Here is a 17,890-nt window from a genome sequence, read left to right on the forward strand (position 1 = left end):
TGGTCCTGGTCCTGGTCCTGGTCCCGGTCCTGGTCCTGGCCCCGCCCCGCGGAGCCCCTCGCCTGATCCCCCCGGTGCCGGTGCCGCCGCTGCAGCCCCCGCGCTGTGAAACACCAGGCGCCGTGCACGGACCGGAAGGGGCGGGGCTTCGGGGGGGTCAGAGGTCGGGCGCGCGGCTCGCCGGGCGGTGGCGCCGTCTCCCCGGCGACGGCGCGGTCCGGTGCGCGGCTCCTGCCCGGCTGGGCCCCGCCGCCCCCTGCCGCCCCCTTCGCCCTTTCAAAGCCGCGGCGGGAGGCCGAGCGCAGCCCCGTTAAGCCGCGGCGGTGCTGCGCGGGCGGGAGGCTCGGACCGAGCCGACCTTCCCCCGGGGGAGCCGGCACACGGCCCCGAGGGTCCGGCCAGGAGCGGGGGGACCCCGCGGCCCATCTCGGCCGCGCCCCGGGCGCTGCTCTGCCGCCGCGGACTGCTGCTGTTCGGCGGCCGAGCCCGCTCGGGAGGCTGGGCCCTGTCCGTCGGGCCCGGGCGGGAGCGGCGCCGGGCGGCTGGAGGGCGCGGGCCCGCGTCTGCGGGTGGCTCGGCTCCTGGGCAGGGGTCCCCGCCGCCGCTGGGGGCTCCCGCCCGGCGCGGGCGGGGCTTGTCCGCGCTCTCCCGGGGCGCGCAGGCCGGGCTCTGAACCGCAGCCCCGGGGGCCGGCGCGGCCGGGCCCCCCACCCCCTGCCGTGCGTTTCAGCCGTGGGGCCGGTTGCGAGCCCGCGGCTGGGCGGGGGAAGAGCCGCGCCGGGCGGGAGCCGCCGCGCCCGGGAGGGGGAGCCGCAGGGCAGGCGACGGGCTGCGGCGGCGGGGAGACTCCGCGGGGCTGCCTTGTGCCCGGCGCCGGGAGCCGTAGACGGGGGCTCCCCTACGGGGCGGGAGCCGGCGTCTTTCCCCGCTGCCCCTTCGGCGACAGACGAGCCCGCGGCCGGCCGGCTCTCCCGGCGCCCGCCACCACTGCTCCCCCCCGTCCTGCGGACGGCCCCGCGCCGCCTCGCCGAGCTGAGTAGCGGGGAAGCGCGGCCCGGGGGGGGGGCGGGCGGGCTCCGGGGTGGCCGCTCGGAAGCGAACGGGGGAGGCGAGGGGATTAGCGCCGGGCCGGCGGCCTCGGGACGGGGACGGGGGGTTCGTCCCGCGGGGGTCGGGGACAGGCGGCCCCGCTGCCGAGAGCGTCCCACTCGCAGGCGGCGGCGGCGTAACCGCTCTCGGGGCGAGTGCCTGTACGGGGCGGGCACCGGACGGCCGAGCCCGCCGGCCCGGCCCAGCCCAGCCCAGCCCGCCGCCCCTCGGCCCCGCCCCGGGCCGGGCTCCGCGCCGCGGGGCCGGGGAGCAGTGCCGAGCCGCGCCGCGCCGAGCCTGCCCATCGCCGGGCGAGCAGCGAGGGGGGGGCGCGGCACCGGGACACCGACCAGGTGGGTCGGGACGGGACGGGCGGCACCGGTGGGGGGGACGGCGGCGGGAGCCGCCGCTGCCGCCCGCTCTGGCCCCCGCGGCCCCGGGCGGGTCGGGGCGGCGGCGGGCCGGGGGGGGCGGAAGGGAAAGTGCCTCCGCGCCGGTGTCCCTGGCGCTCTGCGGGGACGGGCATCCCGGCTGGGCTCGGTCTGTCGTTACCCGGGATGTGGCTCGCCCTCAGAGCTCCGCTTCGGTGCGTTCTGGGAAGCAGAGCTTGCACCGTTTTCTGAAAGAAAAACCCAAATCTTTCGGCCGTGTCTCTCTCTCTCAGACTGTATAGTTGCAATGCTTAACTGGTATTTTATTAAGAAAGCTCCAAAACTTAACCAATAAAACTCGGAAGTAAACTTAAACCAAATGCTCAAATGTAGCATAGAGAAATTTTCAACACATCCTAAATGGTCGTTATCTTTCCAGAGAATCCCAGGGTAGGTATGGGGAAAGACTACTCAAAGCCTTGCTTTTTTTTTTTTTTTTTGTGAGTGTTAAACAAAGACTCAAAAGTCACAGTTTGAACCTTGCTATTAAAAAATAGCTCAGCTTCTTTTCAAAATGTCTTTTTACTGAACACAGTTTTGTTTCAGATTGTTGCGTTTTCTTACAGGTAATGTTTTATTTCCTGGTTTCCAGTGTTGGTATTTTGTACTTGCTGTTACATTAATCGCTTTGACTCTTTCATGAGGATTAATGGAAATGTTGGATATACTTTATAGTTAGCCTGGGTGAAGCATGTTAGTAGGAATTACTCTCTAGTGACTCAAAGCTCAAATGGATGGCATATGATGGTGGTTACTTATCTTCACAGTGCAGGCTTTGATACTGAAGTTTCTATACTTAGATTTGAATTTAGTACGTTCACTGTTTCCCAGTCTTGGAAATCACAAAGAAATCTTTCCAAAGTGGAAAATCCGTTATAGGAGCACAGGGAAAGCCACCCTAGACCAGGCCAAAGGTCTGATGAACGCAGTATCCTGATGGCAGCACAGGCCACTAGTGAACAGCTAGGGAAGAGCGTGGGGAGATTTCTTTTACTTTTCTGACTCTCCTACGAAATCATTAGAAATCTGTGGCTCTTCCAGCTGCCGTGAATGTGTGGTTGTCAAATATTCCTTTACTGTTAATTTTTGAGAAGCATTTTCTTGGCCATTTCCTTAGGAGTCTCTTGTATTTAAGTATCTGCCTTTGGCATGAGTAATATTTTTCTGTTGTTCACAAAGGTGTTGAAGCTGTCACATTTCCCTAATTTGCTTCGTCAAAGTATGGTTTAACTTCCTGATAGGCAGGCCATCAGCAGGACAGCAGGAAAGGGGACGTCTGACATTTCTTCTGTCTTTCTTTCGTGCCATTTTTGTTCCTTTTCCTAGGATGGAGACCATATGGTTCTCTTGCTTCTCTTGCCGGCTCCTTCCTTAGAGGCACAGAGTTGTGAGCATTACTTTAATTGTTACGCAGCTAGGTCTGTAATTTTGTATACTGGTGGCAGAGCATAGGAGACAAAAATATAGTTAGTTGTGGGCACTAATTATAGTGGATGGTCTACAGCAAAAAGTATGGTTTGGAATAAGAACTCCTTAAACCTGTACACAGGGAGTGGTGGGGACACACCGAAGGTAGGGTGGTGTTTGGAAATATCCAGAATTCCCTAGCAGGAAGCCCTGTGAACAGTTCCATGGTCTCAGCTTCTGGAGCACTGCTGTCTTTCCATCTTGGATGTTTTTGAAGTGCCTCTTGGGGGAAAATCTGCACATCTCCCCTGCCTGCAGAATAGCACCTGAAGAGCTGAGTGGTGACTAGTGTGCTGAAGATCAGGCTGGCTCCTTGGTGTTTGGGAGGACAGTAGGTCCCTGCCATTCCCTCTGCAGGATTTGCAGCCATCTGCAGCATGTCTGCTGTCAGCTCTGCTTCCTGTTTACACTGCAGTTCATTTTGGAGCGGACTCTGAAACAGCCATGCTGTCTGAGGACACAGCTGGCAGCTGGGTGGCTCAGCTCTCCGACATCATTATGGGGAGGAAAGGCAGGAGTCTCTTTCTTGGCCCGTGTCATTGTGGTTGCCCTGATGACATATGCTTTTTTTTTTTCCTGTAGAGTGCCAGCCTTGTGTGGCTATAGGTAGTGTTCACTGGTCAATACATTTGAGAGGTATCAGCTCAGTGATGTTCTTCTGGGTTTTGGACCTACCAGCTTTAAGACAGAGGTGAACCCTTAACTGATGGAGCCAGGAAAAACTTCTCTGCGGGCAGGTTACTGAAATTCCCAGTGCACCAACTTTGGAAGCACTTGGTTCTGTTCACAGCCAGGACCCACTTGCTCTATTGCTTGCTCTATGAGGTAAGATGCTTTCTACTGTGTTCCTAAGTGTGGCTGAGCTGATGCTGTTACATGGCCTGCTGTTTTTTGAAATGCCAGCAGAAAATGGAATAAACTGATCACTTTTAGTGCTCAAGTGATTCCCACCCTCTCTCCCTGGAAAAGGACTTCTATGGTAGTCACAGCACTGATACACAAGATTTTCATGGTGGCCCTCTGGGGTCCTCGTTCATGTCTGTAGGATTTTCACTGTCCGTAGCTTGCATGAGGTCATGCTTCAAGAGCCCTAATTGCAGCTGTAGCCTTGGGAGAGAGACATGAGTGTAAACCTTTCTGTTTCTCCTTCACCTTTCGTGTGAGAAAGTTTCCATAGACAATGAAGGTGCTTACAGAAAAGTGGGGGCTGACTGGCTGGCTCGTCTGAATAAAAGCCAAACTTCTTAACTGGGCAAACAGCTTCATAATTTCTTCTAATTGCTCAAGTAAGGGAAGCATTTCTCCTCTGGTGTTCAGTATCCCTGGTTGACATCTGCTGTTCTTGGATTGCCTGTGCCCACTGTGGAGCACCCAGCTTGGTCTGGCAAGAAGGTGGTGCAAATGACATTTGCAGTTTTGCTCAGCATTTGACACCAGAGCGCAAGCTGCTACACCTCATTCCTCAGAGGACTTTGACTATTTCTGCTGAAATAGGTGCAGATGGCCAAACTGGAAAAATTCAGAAAGAACTTGACAGTGTTTTGCCTGGTGATGTCATGAAAACAAATGTAAATGGTTTACTCTGTTTAAATTAAAAAAAAAAAAAATAAGGACAGCTGTAACAGTAGAAACCAGCTGCATCTAGGAAAGGGAAAAGACCAGTTGTTAGGGGGCAGAGAAACTTCACCAGTATTATTTAATCTTCAGATTGCTACCAAGAGTTTAAGATCACTTTTAAAGGATAGGTCATTCAAGTACAAGGGCTGAGAGTTTGCAAGCAGAGGGGTTCAGCTGCACGTGCTTTGTTGGTTTCAGTGGGACTTGGGTCCCACAGCCAGTCTTGACAGCTCTGACTGCTCTCTGTGAAGCAGCTGCCATGAAGCTGCTGCAGCGCGCTCTGTTCTGCAGCCATTCCACAGAGGAGGTGGCATTTCTCATGACGGCTGATACGTAGTTACTAGACTTTGTGCATTAAGAAGTGGTGGGCCTTTAGCTACAGTTGGAAAGAAAAATGCTGCATTCTGAGGAGATGTAGTTGCTGAGAAAAATCCTTGGTCTTTGTTTCTTCTCTTCCTTCCGTTTTGCGCTGGCTTTGCCAGGTGTAAAACACAATTGTCAGCAGTTTACAGGGAGGAGGAGTGTCAGTTTTCCTGTGGAAGAAAATATCAAGGGTCTGATTGTGAAGGGAAAGGGGAAATTGAAGAATGCCACATGGCTTCCACCTTCCTGTATTTCATCCTAGCAGAATTGCCTCTGCTGAGTGACTCATTTTGTGTCTGTTGATATTTGCTAAATGGAGAACAGTTTTAAGAAATGATTCTGCCCTTACTCAACAGGAGTCCACCAAAAGGATAATATTACTGTGGAAGGAATCAGAAAGACATGTCCATTAGGGCTAAGTTAATCAAGAGTTATTTAGAAATATGTTAACACAGAATCCAAATAGCAATGGAATAAAAATCCTGAAATTTATGTTCTTGTTCTTAGTGCAGTCTCCCTTTGGCTTTATTTGGCCTGTGGTCATCTGACTGTTAACGTTAACTCATACCATTTTTTATTTGCCTCTGAACATGTTACTGTAGATTGTCCTAGCCTTGCAAGTTGCAGAGTTCTTTTGTGTAAAGTATTTTGAACTTCTCAAATACAAAAAAAAATTTCTTATATCAGCACCATGGATAAATATTAACTCTAGACCCTTCCCATTGGTGTCATCGCTGGACGAAAGTTTGTTGATGTTTATGCCCAACCTGCCCAGTGCCAGTTCTGTTCAGGAATATAAATTATCTTCCAGCACCAACCTGGTGGCTGATGCCAAGGACATAATCTTAACTGCTTCCTAACTTAGTTTTGAATGTCTGAGCTGTAAGCCAGAGGAATGTGCTGTATCTAACCTGGAGCTGTTAGCGGCCTCCAATGTCATAAATCCAGTGAGTGGAGAAGCCAGTGCAGGTGACTGGACAGCTGGAGCTGTTTTCTCTACACACCAGGGGGAAAGGGACCTCTGAATAGCTCAAGGAAATGCTCAGTGTTGTTGGAACGGCTGTGGATCTGCTTCCCTAGTGCTTCCTTCAGCACATGTTACACTTGACCTTGCCAGCACTAAACGCCAATAGGAGTCAAGTCATTGTCCCCAGTGGCAGATTAAACTGCTTGGCCATTGTTGAGAGTCCAAGATTTTCCTCTCTCACCCTGTTTAAATGAGTGCTTGGATGTGCAGCCAAAGTAAACATGAGCTAATAAAAAATGTAGAGATAACAGATACAGACTAGCTGTTGTGGACTAAACAGGCATGCTGTAGCACAAAGATGTGTGAGTTTTGCTTGCATCTTTTCTGCTTTAGTTTTGAAGCTCAATTAGCTGAAAAAGAGGTGGTACAGATCAAGTATAACTTCCTTTCTGTTCTGATAGGGGAACTGTATTTATGTGTATTCTTTGAATCAGAAAGGGATCTGTTAGGCTGCTGAGGATCTAGTGCCTGCCTTCCAAGGTATAGTGCACAAACCCCAGGCTAGCACTTCCTCACTTGAGAGCTGGAAGTGTGGTGGCAGTCCATGCAGTTTTGGAATACTTTCCTGTATTTCCCCACAGTCCATTTCCTTGTTGGCAATAGATGCATTTTCAATTGACTTTTTACTTTTTCATTTACACAGTACGCAGCCTGTGAAGGCCATTGCTGTAAGATAACATTGAGATCAGTAGTCTGTGGGGGGTTTTAAGGAGGTGAGATAGCTACGTGGCTATCAGGAGTGCCTAAACTTATGGTAAAGGAAAGAATGAGATCAGGAAAGGATCAAAAATCTTTCTGTGTGTGAAGCCACTGTGAAGTGGTGGGGCTGGATTGTCCATGTATTCCTGTGATGCAGTGCTTTTGGGTACTGTGTTATGTTATAAAAGGTGCTGAAGTGAATTGCTGGAAAGGTACTATAACTGTTTTAAGTGCTTGTATGTTGCTAGCATACGTAATCACTGTGTGTCTGAAGATGGCTGACCTGCCAAAGTCCTTTTGCAGTGGCTTTCTTTGCTTTCCCCTTCCTGAGGCCTGGGTTGGCATGCCTTTGGCTCTGGTGGGATAGCACGGTCTTGCACTCTGTCCTCCAGCCTCTTCTGTAGTGGAATGGCAAGCAGTGATCAAAAGGTTCTAGAGAAACTGAGGGCTGAGAGTGTGATATGACATTAAAGGATTAAAGGCTGCTGGGCAATAATTACCATAAACGATGCAGACAAGTCCAGATCTAGGAACAGTTTTTCCTCTTTCATCCCAAGCCAGTCATGGCTCATGCTGACAGCACACCTGGAAATGAGGTAACTGCATACTCTGCCCACATTGTTCAGATTTGCTGGGGCTTGGGCACAGACGTAGGATGTGTTTTCTTTGCTCCTGGGCAACCTTTGTTCTCCTGCAGCCAGGAAGTCTTATTTACTGGTGAAATGAGACAAGGCAGGGTGCTTCTCATCCTTTCTTGGGAAAGATGCTCCTAAGCCACCTGTGCTGTGACTTTCCTGAGAAATACCCTTTCCAGATGTGGACATCTTGCTGCTATTGAAGTTTGAGGCAGAAATACTTCCAGAGCTGCCTGAACATGTTATTTAGGTCAATTGCAAGGAAGATGGCAGCATGAATCAGAAAAGAAGTTGGAAGAGGAGGAAAGTCATTAGACAGCACCTTGACATCCCCTGCCAATGCAGGATTTTTCTCTGCCAGCACAGAAGCTCAGTTAGAGATCATATTTGTTGTCTTCTGTGCTCCCTGTACACTCCTGTAACTTTGAGTAGCTGGACTGGAAATGGAAGAGAAGGCTGCAAACAAAAGCCTTGCTTTTATCACTCCACATCAGTGTACCTATTTCCTGGTGTATTAACTAATGTCTCTGAAACAGAGAGAGAGAGCAAGGTCCTCTCTTTATCCCTCTGGAAAACAAGATACATCAGAATGATTGCTCTAACTGCATCCATTTTGGGTGAATGAGTCTCCAGAAGATGCTTTTGAGGAGGCACAGTCATCACATTTTTGTGGCAACCGCTCACTGGTGGAGTGCTGGCCGAAATAGCTCGCATGATTTTCCCACCAGGTAATGGGCAGGCGGTGCCTGGTGTGCAGCAGCAGCACCAAGGAGCACTAGGGGTGTGCAGGGAGGAAAGCAAAGCCAACAGCCTGAGCGCGCTGGGCTGGATGTTGGGCTGAAGGGATGTCAGCAATGGTGGGAAACCTAAAAAACGTCCCATTGGGCAGGGCTTTGCCGAGCACTCCGTTTCCCTTCCCAGCGGAAGCAGCCTGAATTTACCCGTTGCTCTGTAGAGACCTGTAGGCTAAAACAAATTATTCTTACGCAGTAGAAAACATTGGGACCAACCTTAACTGATGAAGCAATTTGCCAGCTTTTAGCCTCAAGCTCCCTAGTCCCTCAGGGCTTTCCAGTGTAACGACTTGGGTCGGTTTCCCAGAAAGATTCCCTTGGATATGTGCTGTTGGCAATACTCTGGCTCATTACTGGCCGTTTTATTTTTCCAAGAGCCAGCTCTTGTTAGCTTCGTTCTCACAGTATTGTTTTCTTTCTAGAAGAAGATTTTGCTGGCTCTCCTAAACTATCACATGGGAATTGCTTACTAGCTTAGATTTATTTTTTTTTGTTTTGACCCAAAGCTGCGCTTTGCTCCCCTCTGTAACAGTGCCAACATCATTTCCAGTCTCTTTTAAGCATATGTTTTGCAATAATATCTAAACTCTTGGCTCCAAATAACTGCCTTACAGAGAGATTAGTATCTTTTAACAAAGGAATTGAGAAGCAAATAGTGAGAACAAAAGCAGTATCTTGAGAGCCTGTAAGACTATCCTGACCTTTCCCAAAGGCCTCAGCCTAGACTTCAGGGTTTAGCTAGCAGATAGCAGAAATCAGGGTGGACTTTAGTTTGCGTAGTCCTCTGCCCAGTCACTGTGTTTGCTGGAAATGTGCTTTGCACATTGTTGCCATCTGGGCTTGACTGTACTATTCTTATAATCTCCAGGGAACCTTCTCTAGCAGAGCTCATCTCTGATGGAAGTCCTCTTTGGCTGACCTTGCACTGAGGCTAGTATTAGCAGCATGGATTTTTGAGATTTGACAGCAGCATTCTTCATAGGAAGAAAACTGGCTTGGGAAATATTTTGTCCTGGCTGGGAAAGAAGGTATGCCACTTTCTAGTTGTGTTCTCCAGGTATCCAGCTGGGTATGTGGTATTAAACTAGAGAGTGAGGAGGTCAATATTAACGTTTTCAAAACTTCAGGAGAAAGTGCTATGGGAATGCAAAGGCCTTTAGAAAACCAACTGAAAAATTGCCTTTGCTTTAGATGGGAGAACTAGATGTAGAGGTGAGAAGGAAGTTGTACGAGGCTATTCAGGAAATTAGTAGCAGTGGTGGGAGTATGCCCCTTATCTTCTGATGTTAAAAAGCTCCTCCTTGGTTTGCATCAGCGTGTGTCTGGGAGGCTGTGCCTGATCTGCAGTAATAAAGATTAATGGTTAGAGAATTGGCGTCTTTGGAAGTGAAATTTCTCTCCTAATTAGCACATTGCTCAATCTGGGTTGCAGGTAAGTTGAGTTCCTATTGCTCCACATGTTTTTATGAGTTTGTTGCTTGTTAGTGCACATGACTATATATGAGTGTACAGATTTCAGTATCTCCCTAGGACTAGATAGCACCAGGATTAAATGTATTTGGTTTTGTTGAGTCTTTAGCTACAAAGTTTTGTGGCAGAGTAGCGGAAGTGTGTAAAGCTGATGCTCTGGTGAATGTTAAATGAGACTATCTGCACTTACATTTCTATCCTCATTGATTCTTCCTTTGTACTGCAGTAGTATCATAGATCTGGAGGTTGCAAATTTCAATTAAATTTGTGCAAAGTGGCTTTGGGGCAGTTTCTGCTTGGGAATCTTTGTTGTTGTCCTTGTAAATAGAAAACCTGATGCACCGGACTAAAATAATGCAATCAGAATGGATTTTCTAGAAATGTTTTCTAATCCCTCTGAATTGTGATTCTTAAAATTTATATTCAAATGTCTTCTGCCACACAGGAGGAATGAGGGCTCCAAATGCTGTGAATAACTGCTCTTGGCAGCACTATTTACCAAAATAGTAGCTAAGTTGGATCCTGTATGTTCTGACCTGCCCGAGTCACAGGTCATCCATTTGCACCAGCTGCTGCAGTGTCCCAGAGAATTTCCTGCATTGCTTTTTAAACATTTATATATGCAGGGACAAGGAGTAGATCAGAAGACTCTCATATACCACGAAGATCCTTTCCTGATGTTACGTGCTGTGTAGCCACCTCTTCCTCCAAGCTCTTTCCAGCTGGCCTCATCTCTCCATGCTCTTCCAAGGTTTTTACCTTTATTTGCTTGAGTGAGCCTGGGGTTGTGGTGTTCTCTTTTGCTCATCCTTTGGTAGAGCAGGCAGTTGAGATGTGTTGAACCTGGAGCTGAGAGTCTCAGAACTGCAAGGGAGCTGACTAACAAGTGGCTGCTTACAGAGGGAAGCAAGAGTAAGCGGGGGGGGGGGGCAGAATCTTCATCTGAATCTAAATGAACAGTCTGCTTTTCAGAAGAGCTGAGCTGACTTTGCCTTAAATCAAAAGGATGGATAGGTGGTCAGCATCCCTGGAATTGAGAGGCTAAGATACAGGCTGCCAAATACAAAAACAAGGCAAGAACAAAACAAAAAACTCTCCCAGCCTCTGTTCTGAGGCTGTACCTGCTCTGGCTCAGATACACAACATTTCAGGTGTGGAAGGGTATCTCCCAGCTTGAGCAGCTGGTCGCAGGAGCTGTGCTGTCCTCTGGAGAGCAGGGTGTCTGTTCCTGTTGGCACTGTGCATCTCGCAACATGTGCTCACAGACCTGTGTTCACATCTCAATCACAGAGCTCTGTACTTGTGACACATTTATGATGGATTGCTGAACACTGAACCTGTGGCATCCGTTTGTCTTCTGCTCCCTCCTGCTTGCCCCAGTCCATCCTTAGTGAAAAGTCTCACTCTTTCCTCAACCTTTTGCACTCTCCAGCTGTGCACCAGTTGGAGCTCACTTGAGGCTACTTTTGATACAAACTCCAGGAGAATTTGTGTGGCGATCCCAAAGAGTCTCCTCTCCATGCCTGTCCTGTTGCAGCTTTGTCCTTTGTTTCCCAGGCGTAAGGGACTCCTGCCTTTTGCAGCCCTCTCCGCCTCAGCTGGCCAGCCCTCCTTCAGCCAGGCTCTTGAGAAATCTTCGTGGAGAGTTAGACCTGGCAGATGGAGGCTGTTACCTCATTCCACAAAAATGCTTTGTTATTGAGAAAATGGAAACTGTCTGAGGTTTGGGAGCTGAATAGAGTCATTGGTGTCTGTTTTAACCGCAGTTTGGTGGTGACTGCTGAAAGTTCCCCTCTCCGAGCATTCCCTTTTCCTACACCCATAATCTTCAAGTCAACGGAGAGCTGCAGGGATTTAACTCATTAGCTGAGCAAATGCTGAATACTGTTGCATACTTTGCAGAAACTTTGCTAAACCCTCAGCATCTTCCAGCAAAAGAAAAATGGCTATCCAATAAATAACCCTTTGCAAACTGTTGGCCAGAAAAGTGATCCCTATGGATACTAAGCCAAATTCAACTCTTTTTTACAATCTCAGCTGTGCCTCTTGTTTACTTGATTTTTAAAAAGCTGTATGAAGATTATGCAGGAACTTCTTGGAGAGAAAAGGCATGCATGGAGGCTTATGTTTTGTAATGCTTTAACACAGGTATCTGAATACCAGTTCTGAAGAGAAATTTCATCAGTAATTTTTAAAAGGCGATTTCGGCACTGGGGATTTGGGAGCATAGGAGAAAGAATAAAAATAGGGATTGAACTATTTGCAAGCTGGTTTTCATATTGCTGTGAATAGTGACTTGAGTTAGTACAGAAGAGCACTAACCTAAATACAAGACTTGTTTTAGTTAACAGATATTTGTATGCATTTGTGAAACTGTGGCATCTGATACCTCCTGCTGAGAATACTGCATAAGCATTATTCACCAAGCACCCTAACAGAGCTGAAAGCGGCAGTGTTGGCTTTTTGGAAATAAAATGAACACTTTATTTATGTATTTTTAAACTAATGAATCTTAGCGGGCCAAATGAATGGCTTCCAGCTGCTACAGATGGTTTTTACATGACTAAATATTTTGGTGCATAGAAAAACCTAGAATACTGGAACCACAAGATATTAAATATTTAATTATTACCCCAGAATATAAATACGGCCTTGATATTTTGAATTTGTTTACCCAAATTTCAAGTGTTCACTTAGAAATTCATCAATTAATGTGGTTCCGATCTCGTTATCTGGGAAGCAGAGTGACTACTCAGCATCTTCTCCAAGTTTCTTTAAATGTCGGAGTGGGTTTCAGTAACAGGAATTTGCTTAACTGGAGAAATAATCCCAGCCGTTTCAGGCAGAACCCAGGATCAGTACTTTAGCTGTAATGAACTGTTTCCGTTCTAGATCCCTGCTTTCTGTGGGTTTACAGTGTAACCATAAAATCCTTTCCAGGCTGAGCTCTGCCTCCTGAGGTCTTTGGGAGGTTTTTTAATATAAAATGCAAATTGTAAAAACAATTAGCAGTTGATTTTTCAGACTGTATCTTACCAGTTTAGAGCCCATTCTAGACATGTGTTGGTTTTGTAACTGTAAAGCAACCTTATTTCTTGAATGATCCAAGCCCACAGGATTTCCCTCATGTAATTTCTGTTGTAGTTTAGATATGTGTGGCTGCAGATCATGCCGTTTTCCGCTAAAACCGCGTGTATAGTAACTCAGTACTGCTGGTGAAAAATGTCTGCTTTTTAAGGCTCTTCTAATGAAACAAAAGAAATTGAATAATATGTCTATCTGAAAGGCCTAACTTCAGCATGGTTGAAGACAAAAATTCCTCTCTGAGGTCCACATCTGATGGCAGTATTCCTAGATATTGCTTAGGATGTGAAGATGGTGAAGAAAGAACAGCAACAAAAAAAGTGGGTCCAGAACTGTCTCTGACTGCAAGGACTACTTTTGTCAGCATCATGCTGACAGCATCACATACTAGCCTGAGCTGCTGACTTTTGCCGGGCTTTTGACCTCACCTTGGAATTCCACTACCCTCATTTAAGGAAAACATGGCTTTTTGTAGTCTCAAGAACTAACAGTTTGAACTGGTGTGTAACTCCTGGTGCTGCACTACTCCAGTGCCTTCTTTCAGCTCAGCATGCTCACTTTTAAAGCCCAATGTTTAAATAGTAGGAGCAACTAGCAAAGGCATGGTGTTACTTGGTCGAAAGATCTGGCATCTGGATTAACTGTACTTTGCACAGCACTCTGTCTGTCTGTCATAGAATGGTTTGTGTTGGAAGGGACCTTAAAGATCATGTCTTTCTCTTCCTTCCTTTTTCCCCTGCTTCTCACAAAGAGTTCAGTTTGTGGAATCTATTTGGACATACATCTATAACATGCATTAGTGTCATGGTTCCCAGGCTGACGGGGATATGTGCTGCATCTCAGAAGGAGAAGAAAGATGGACAGGGACTTGGATCTTGGTTCCATTTTTAGTTCTACCAGGCTTGCCTTTTGCCAAAACCCTCTGAGGTGCAAATCCCAGTAGGGAGATAAAATAACACCCTGCCCTGCAGGTATTATAAGGGTAAATAATGTTTTTGCTGGTGACAGCTGTTACGGAATTGAGGAAGCAACAATCCTATGAGAGGTACAGGGGTGCCAGATCTGTGGAAACTGAGCGCTCTTGCATTTATGGTCTTGCACTGGATCGTCATAAATATTTCTGTTATTTGCAGTAGGGAGTCAGGGAGCTAAACTACTTTCCAAGTAAAGAAACTAATCCTTTAGCTTGTGTCCTTAAATATGGATTAGTTATTCTCATCTGCCTCTTTTCTCAGCACATGGAAATTTTCAAATAGAAAAGTCAGCTTTTAAATTTTAAGGCATTTCAGTGGCTACCTTTAACCCAGTGAACACTTCGTATCAAGAAAATTGCTGTGATGCCTAACTCGGAGGGTTCTGGAATATGTAGAGTAGTAGTGGTGCTTACTAAAGAGTCATTAATAGCAAAAAGTACAGTGTGTTGCATGTAACTCAGCCAAAAGAAGTTTTATTTCTAGCGTTTCTCAACCCTATGCAAACATCATGTAACTCACAGGAAGATTAAATCTGGCCCATTGTGCTTGTATAGAAGTCTTGGATGTGTTGCTTTTGGAGAGCCTGAAGAGCTGCATGTGGAAAATCAGAAATGCACTTCAGGTTGGTAAAGGTGTTAGACCATATGCACAGACTATATCATGCTTCATGCTCTGTGAAACAATGACTCAACTAAGGAATGATGAAGTAGATGAAGTAAGTGCTTTCAGATCCTTGATAGCTTTGAGTTTTAACTTTAGAAAAAGACGCAGAGCAGAACTTTGAATAAGAGTGGAAGAGGGCAATCCAGAGATTTTGAGTAGCTGAGTCCCAAGTAGATCATGCTGTTTGAATAACACAGACCCTTTCCAGTGGATATCAACGAGTTCTGCGGCTCACCTGGTTAGCACCTGACTTGGTAAGTCAGGCTAATAATAATGTTCATTAGCTTTTCACTTTCTGTTAGGAGTTTTGCTTGTTCTCTCTTTTTTTTTTTTCCCCCTGTCATCATGACACTGAGAAATAGAAAGGGTTTGCAAGTGAACTATATCTACACAAAATTGGAATCTGAATTCTTATGTCTCTTACGAAAATTTAGAGTAACTTGAATTGTAAGTGTCCAATTTCTAGTCACAAGTAATGACATTTAAACCTCTGTAGGAAATGCAATCCCTGTGCTGATGTCACCCTCTGGTTTATGATGTGCCTGCTTTTTGTTTCTGGGCAAGCACTTGAGTGTTTTGCTAGTGAAGTGATGATTTACTAGTGAGAGTCCCTTGCTGGTCGCACCTGCTCTAACTGTCTGCGGTGTGAGTCATTGGGAGAGCCACCCTCGCGCTGCTTCTCACAGTGCTGCTGCCGCTGAGGCTGTTGGGTTTGACGCTGGTCCATCCCGTTCTGCAATGCAAGGTAACAGAGAACTGACCTGAGTTTTTGTTTCCAGGGGTTTGCCAGTTTGGGACAAATAGCTTGTAAATAGAGCATTTTTGTTCTGGTTGGTTAGGAGAACAGAGGGAGGGTTATTAGGGTGTTGGTGGTATCTTGTTGCAGTGAAGCTCATGGTCCTCAAACTGCCTGAGCATGCAAAAAGCTTTGGAAAATCTTTCGATCTAGCCAGAGAGCAGGTTGCTGTTGCTTCCTTCAGTGAACGAGTGCGGAGCATCTTCTCTGCAGCAAAAAAAGGGGGCTTTGCTTCATATCTGCTGCTTCAGGGACTGAAACATCAACTCTTCTTGGTCTTTACCTGAAAGTTGTCATGGGAGGAGCCTCAGTTAAAACTCTGACCTTTTGGTTCCTTTTTAATCTGTAACAAATGTGTTTCATGTAGCTTTCCTTGTAAATCTCAGATTTGAATGAGAGGATGAGGTTCTGTAAATGAGCCACAGAGCTGGATCAGGGGCTCTCTAATATTGTTACTTCTTTTCTGTTCATGTGGGGTTTTTTCCTGTAAAGTAGCAGGTTTTCTCTCTTTGTGAGTTTTTAGGCACAGTCAGCACATGTGCTTTACCATGCCGCCTGCCAGCAGCAGTGCTCCATGTTGCCCAGACTGAAGTGCTGCCAGCGTGGTGAGCAGCAGCACTCGTTCACAGACAGACACATCCAGCGGGCAGGGGCATAGATGTTGGAAACTTAATGTGTAGCTGCATGATATAAAGGCATTCATAAATTTTTGTGAGCATTTGTGCCCCTTAAAATAGCTGTTTCCACTTAGTCTTTTGGATGTGGCACCCATTTTTCCTTTCATGGGTACCACCAAAGACTCTTTATCTCAGTGTGGCAGCACAGCATGGCAGAAATTGGAAAGTACTTTGCATCTTGCAGATTTCTTTTTAGTGCTTGCAAAGAGTTATTTCTTAGAGATTTTATGTAAAATACGTGACAATTAGAATTGATGGCTTCTATTGTTTAAAGTGTAGAGTACTTAAGAGTAATTTTTAAAGGGGCCAGTGAGAAATGTGTTAGGGAGGAGACTGATTTGAAGATAACCAGCTCTGTATAGTAAAAGTAAATGACACCTGATGACCAGATCACCTAGCAGAGAAATCTGCAGCCACAGGAGAAGGAAACTTGTTTCACTTCGACGTTGGCAAGGCAGCAGCTAAGAGAAGAGGTTGTCTTCCTCTCCCACCGGTGCCCTGTCTGTCCCCACTCGGTACTTTCTTGAACTCTCGAGGGCTCAGCTGTGCTGTCCTTGCAGAGCCCTACCTTTTTTCAGGGGGGGGTGCAGCTGGCACATACAGCATCTCCCAGGCAACAGATGATCTTAGTTTTGTTTCAGATCACAGGCAAGCAGTTCTCGGGATGGTAACCTGAGACAATTTGTCATTGCCAGGGTTCAGTCCTTCCCCAGATTTAGAAGCTGCTCACATGCTGCAGGCTACAGAGCTGTGATTGCCTTTGCTTGCAAGGGACACCAGCAGCTGTAAAAAGTACTTTAGAGGGAGCCTGTCCTTACTTCTTGTGCAAATAGCCAGCACAGGTGGAGAGGCCCATGGTTAGTGATTGGGATGGTGGGAGAGAAGCTGCTGGGCAAGAGCTTGGGTGGCACACGAGTGTCATTGCAGCGTCTCCCCTGTCACCTTCTGGCTTTCTCTTCGCTCTGCTGGTTTTGCATGCAGGTGGAGAGCCCTAAAAGGCACAAAACTGCCAGGGTTACAATGCAGGTTACTTTCTCAGTCAGTATGTCTGCTTATATGCAAGAAACCAACTACAAATGTTCATGTTTGGGAGACAAAGAATCAAATCGGAAAAGGGAATATTTTGACCAAATTTGGTGAAAAAATTCACTTTGCCCTTTAAGTAATAGGTACGCATTAAATAAAACATGTCTGGTTTATACGTCTTTTCCTGCTACTGTAAGTCAAAGTTGCTTTGTTTATTTAAAAAAAACTGAAGTTGAGGAGAGCCTTAATCAGCAAAAGAGCTGCCAGGCTTTCTGGAGAAGACAGTTAATAAGGGATTGGGCTCAGACCACGCAGGTTTGCTTTTCAGCATATGAGCACAAAACATGCACACTGTGACTGCATTCGTCCCCTGTAGCCTGTCCACAAGCTCACGTGCATGCTTGTTCAGAAGCAGCCCCCTGATTGCCTTTATGTGCAAGAGAGAGGTATAATCTCCTAAGTACCTTTTATTCAGGGACTATAAAACGCTTTGTAAACAATAACTTAAATTATGTATCACCTCAGAAATAAGAATGGCTTCATCCTCAATTTAAAAAACAGCTACCTCTAAGGGAAAGAAAAGTGAAAACTACAGCATAAGGTTAGAATTGTAAGAGAACTTTAGGGAAATAGAGCGGAATTCCATTATTTTGCAGTGCTAGCTGTACTGAGATGCACAGACCCCAAGAGCTAGCAACTAGAACAGTCAGATTATTTTTTCTGCATATAGGCTGTGATGTCTGTTTGAATTGCAAGATTCTTGTGTGCTGAGCAGATCTAAGATGAAGGTAAATTGGCCTCAGTGTGCAGTTAGTCATTTCCTGTCATGCTTTCATGTTCGAATTCTAGTGTACTGGATATGACCTTTATTTCATGGGGCAAAGAGATTTTGAAACACTACTGCTGGAGTCTGGGTTTGTGTAGTTGGATAAGCAGTTAGGCATTTATATGGCTATGGGCCAACTTTGCTGGGTTACACGGGCATAAATCAATTCAGTCCAAAATTAAACTTTCATTGCTAGATTATAATCCTCACAACATGCTTATTGTTTGGGACTCCCTTTTTCTTTCTGTAATA

General features: G+C 46.7%; 1 protein-coding gene across 4 annotated transcripts in view; it reads left to right on the plus strand.

Moving 5' to 3' along the window:
• Positions 1–1,287: 1,287 nt before the first annotated feature.
• Positions 1,288–17,890, plus strand: part of FHL3 (four and a half LIM domains 3) — a 31,052-nt gene continuing 14,449 nt past the window's right edge. Inside the window, exon 1 of one of the 4 annotated variants that reach the window (XM_069802818.1) lies at positions 1,288–1,442. Coding sequence is in view for 2 of the 4 variants with exons in the window: in XM_069802815.1 (XP_069658916.1) it covers positions 15,052–15,058 (7 nt within the window). In the remaining 2 variants the exon portion in view is untranslated. Of the gene's footprint in view, positions 1,443–14,858; positions 15,059–17,890 lie in introns of those variants that run through there. The other 3 variants (XM_069802817.1, XM_069802815.1, XM_069802816.1) reach the window with 3 other exon arrangements.

The sequence above is a fragment of the Haliaeetus albicilla genome, chromosome 16 (assembly GCF_947461875.1).
Source record: "Haliaeetus albicilla chromosome 16, bHalAlb1.1, whole genome shotgun sequence".
Classification (NCBI taxonomy): Eukaryota; Metazoa; Chordata; class Aves; order Accipitriformes; family Accipitridae; genus Haliaeetus; species Haliaeetus albicilla.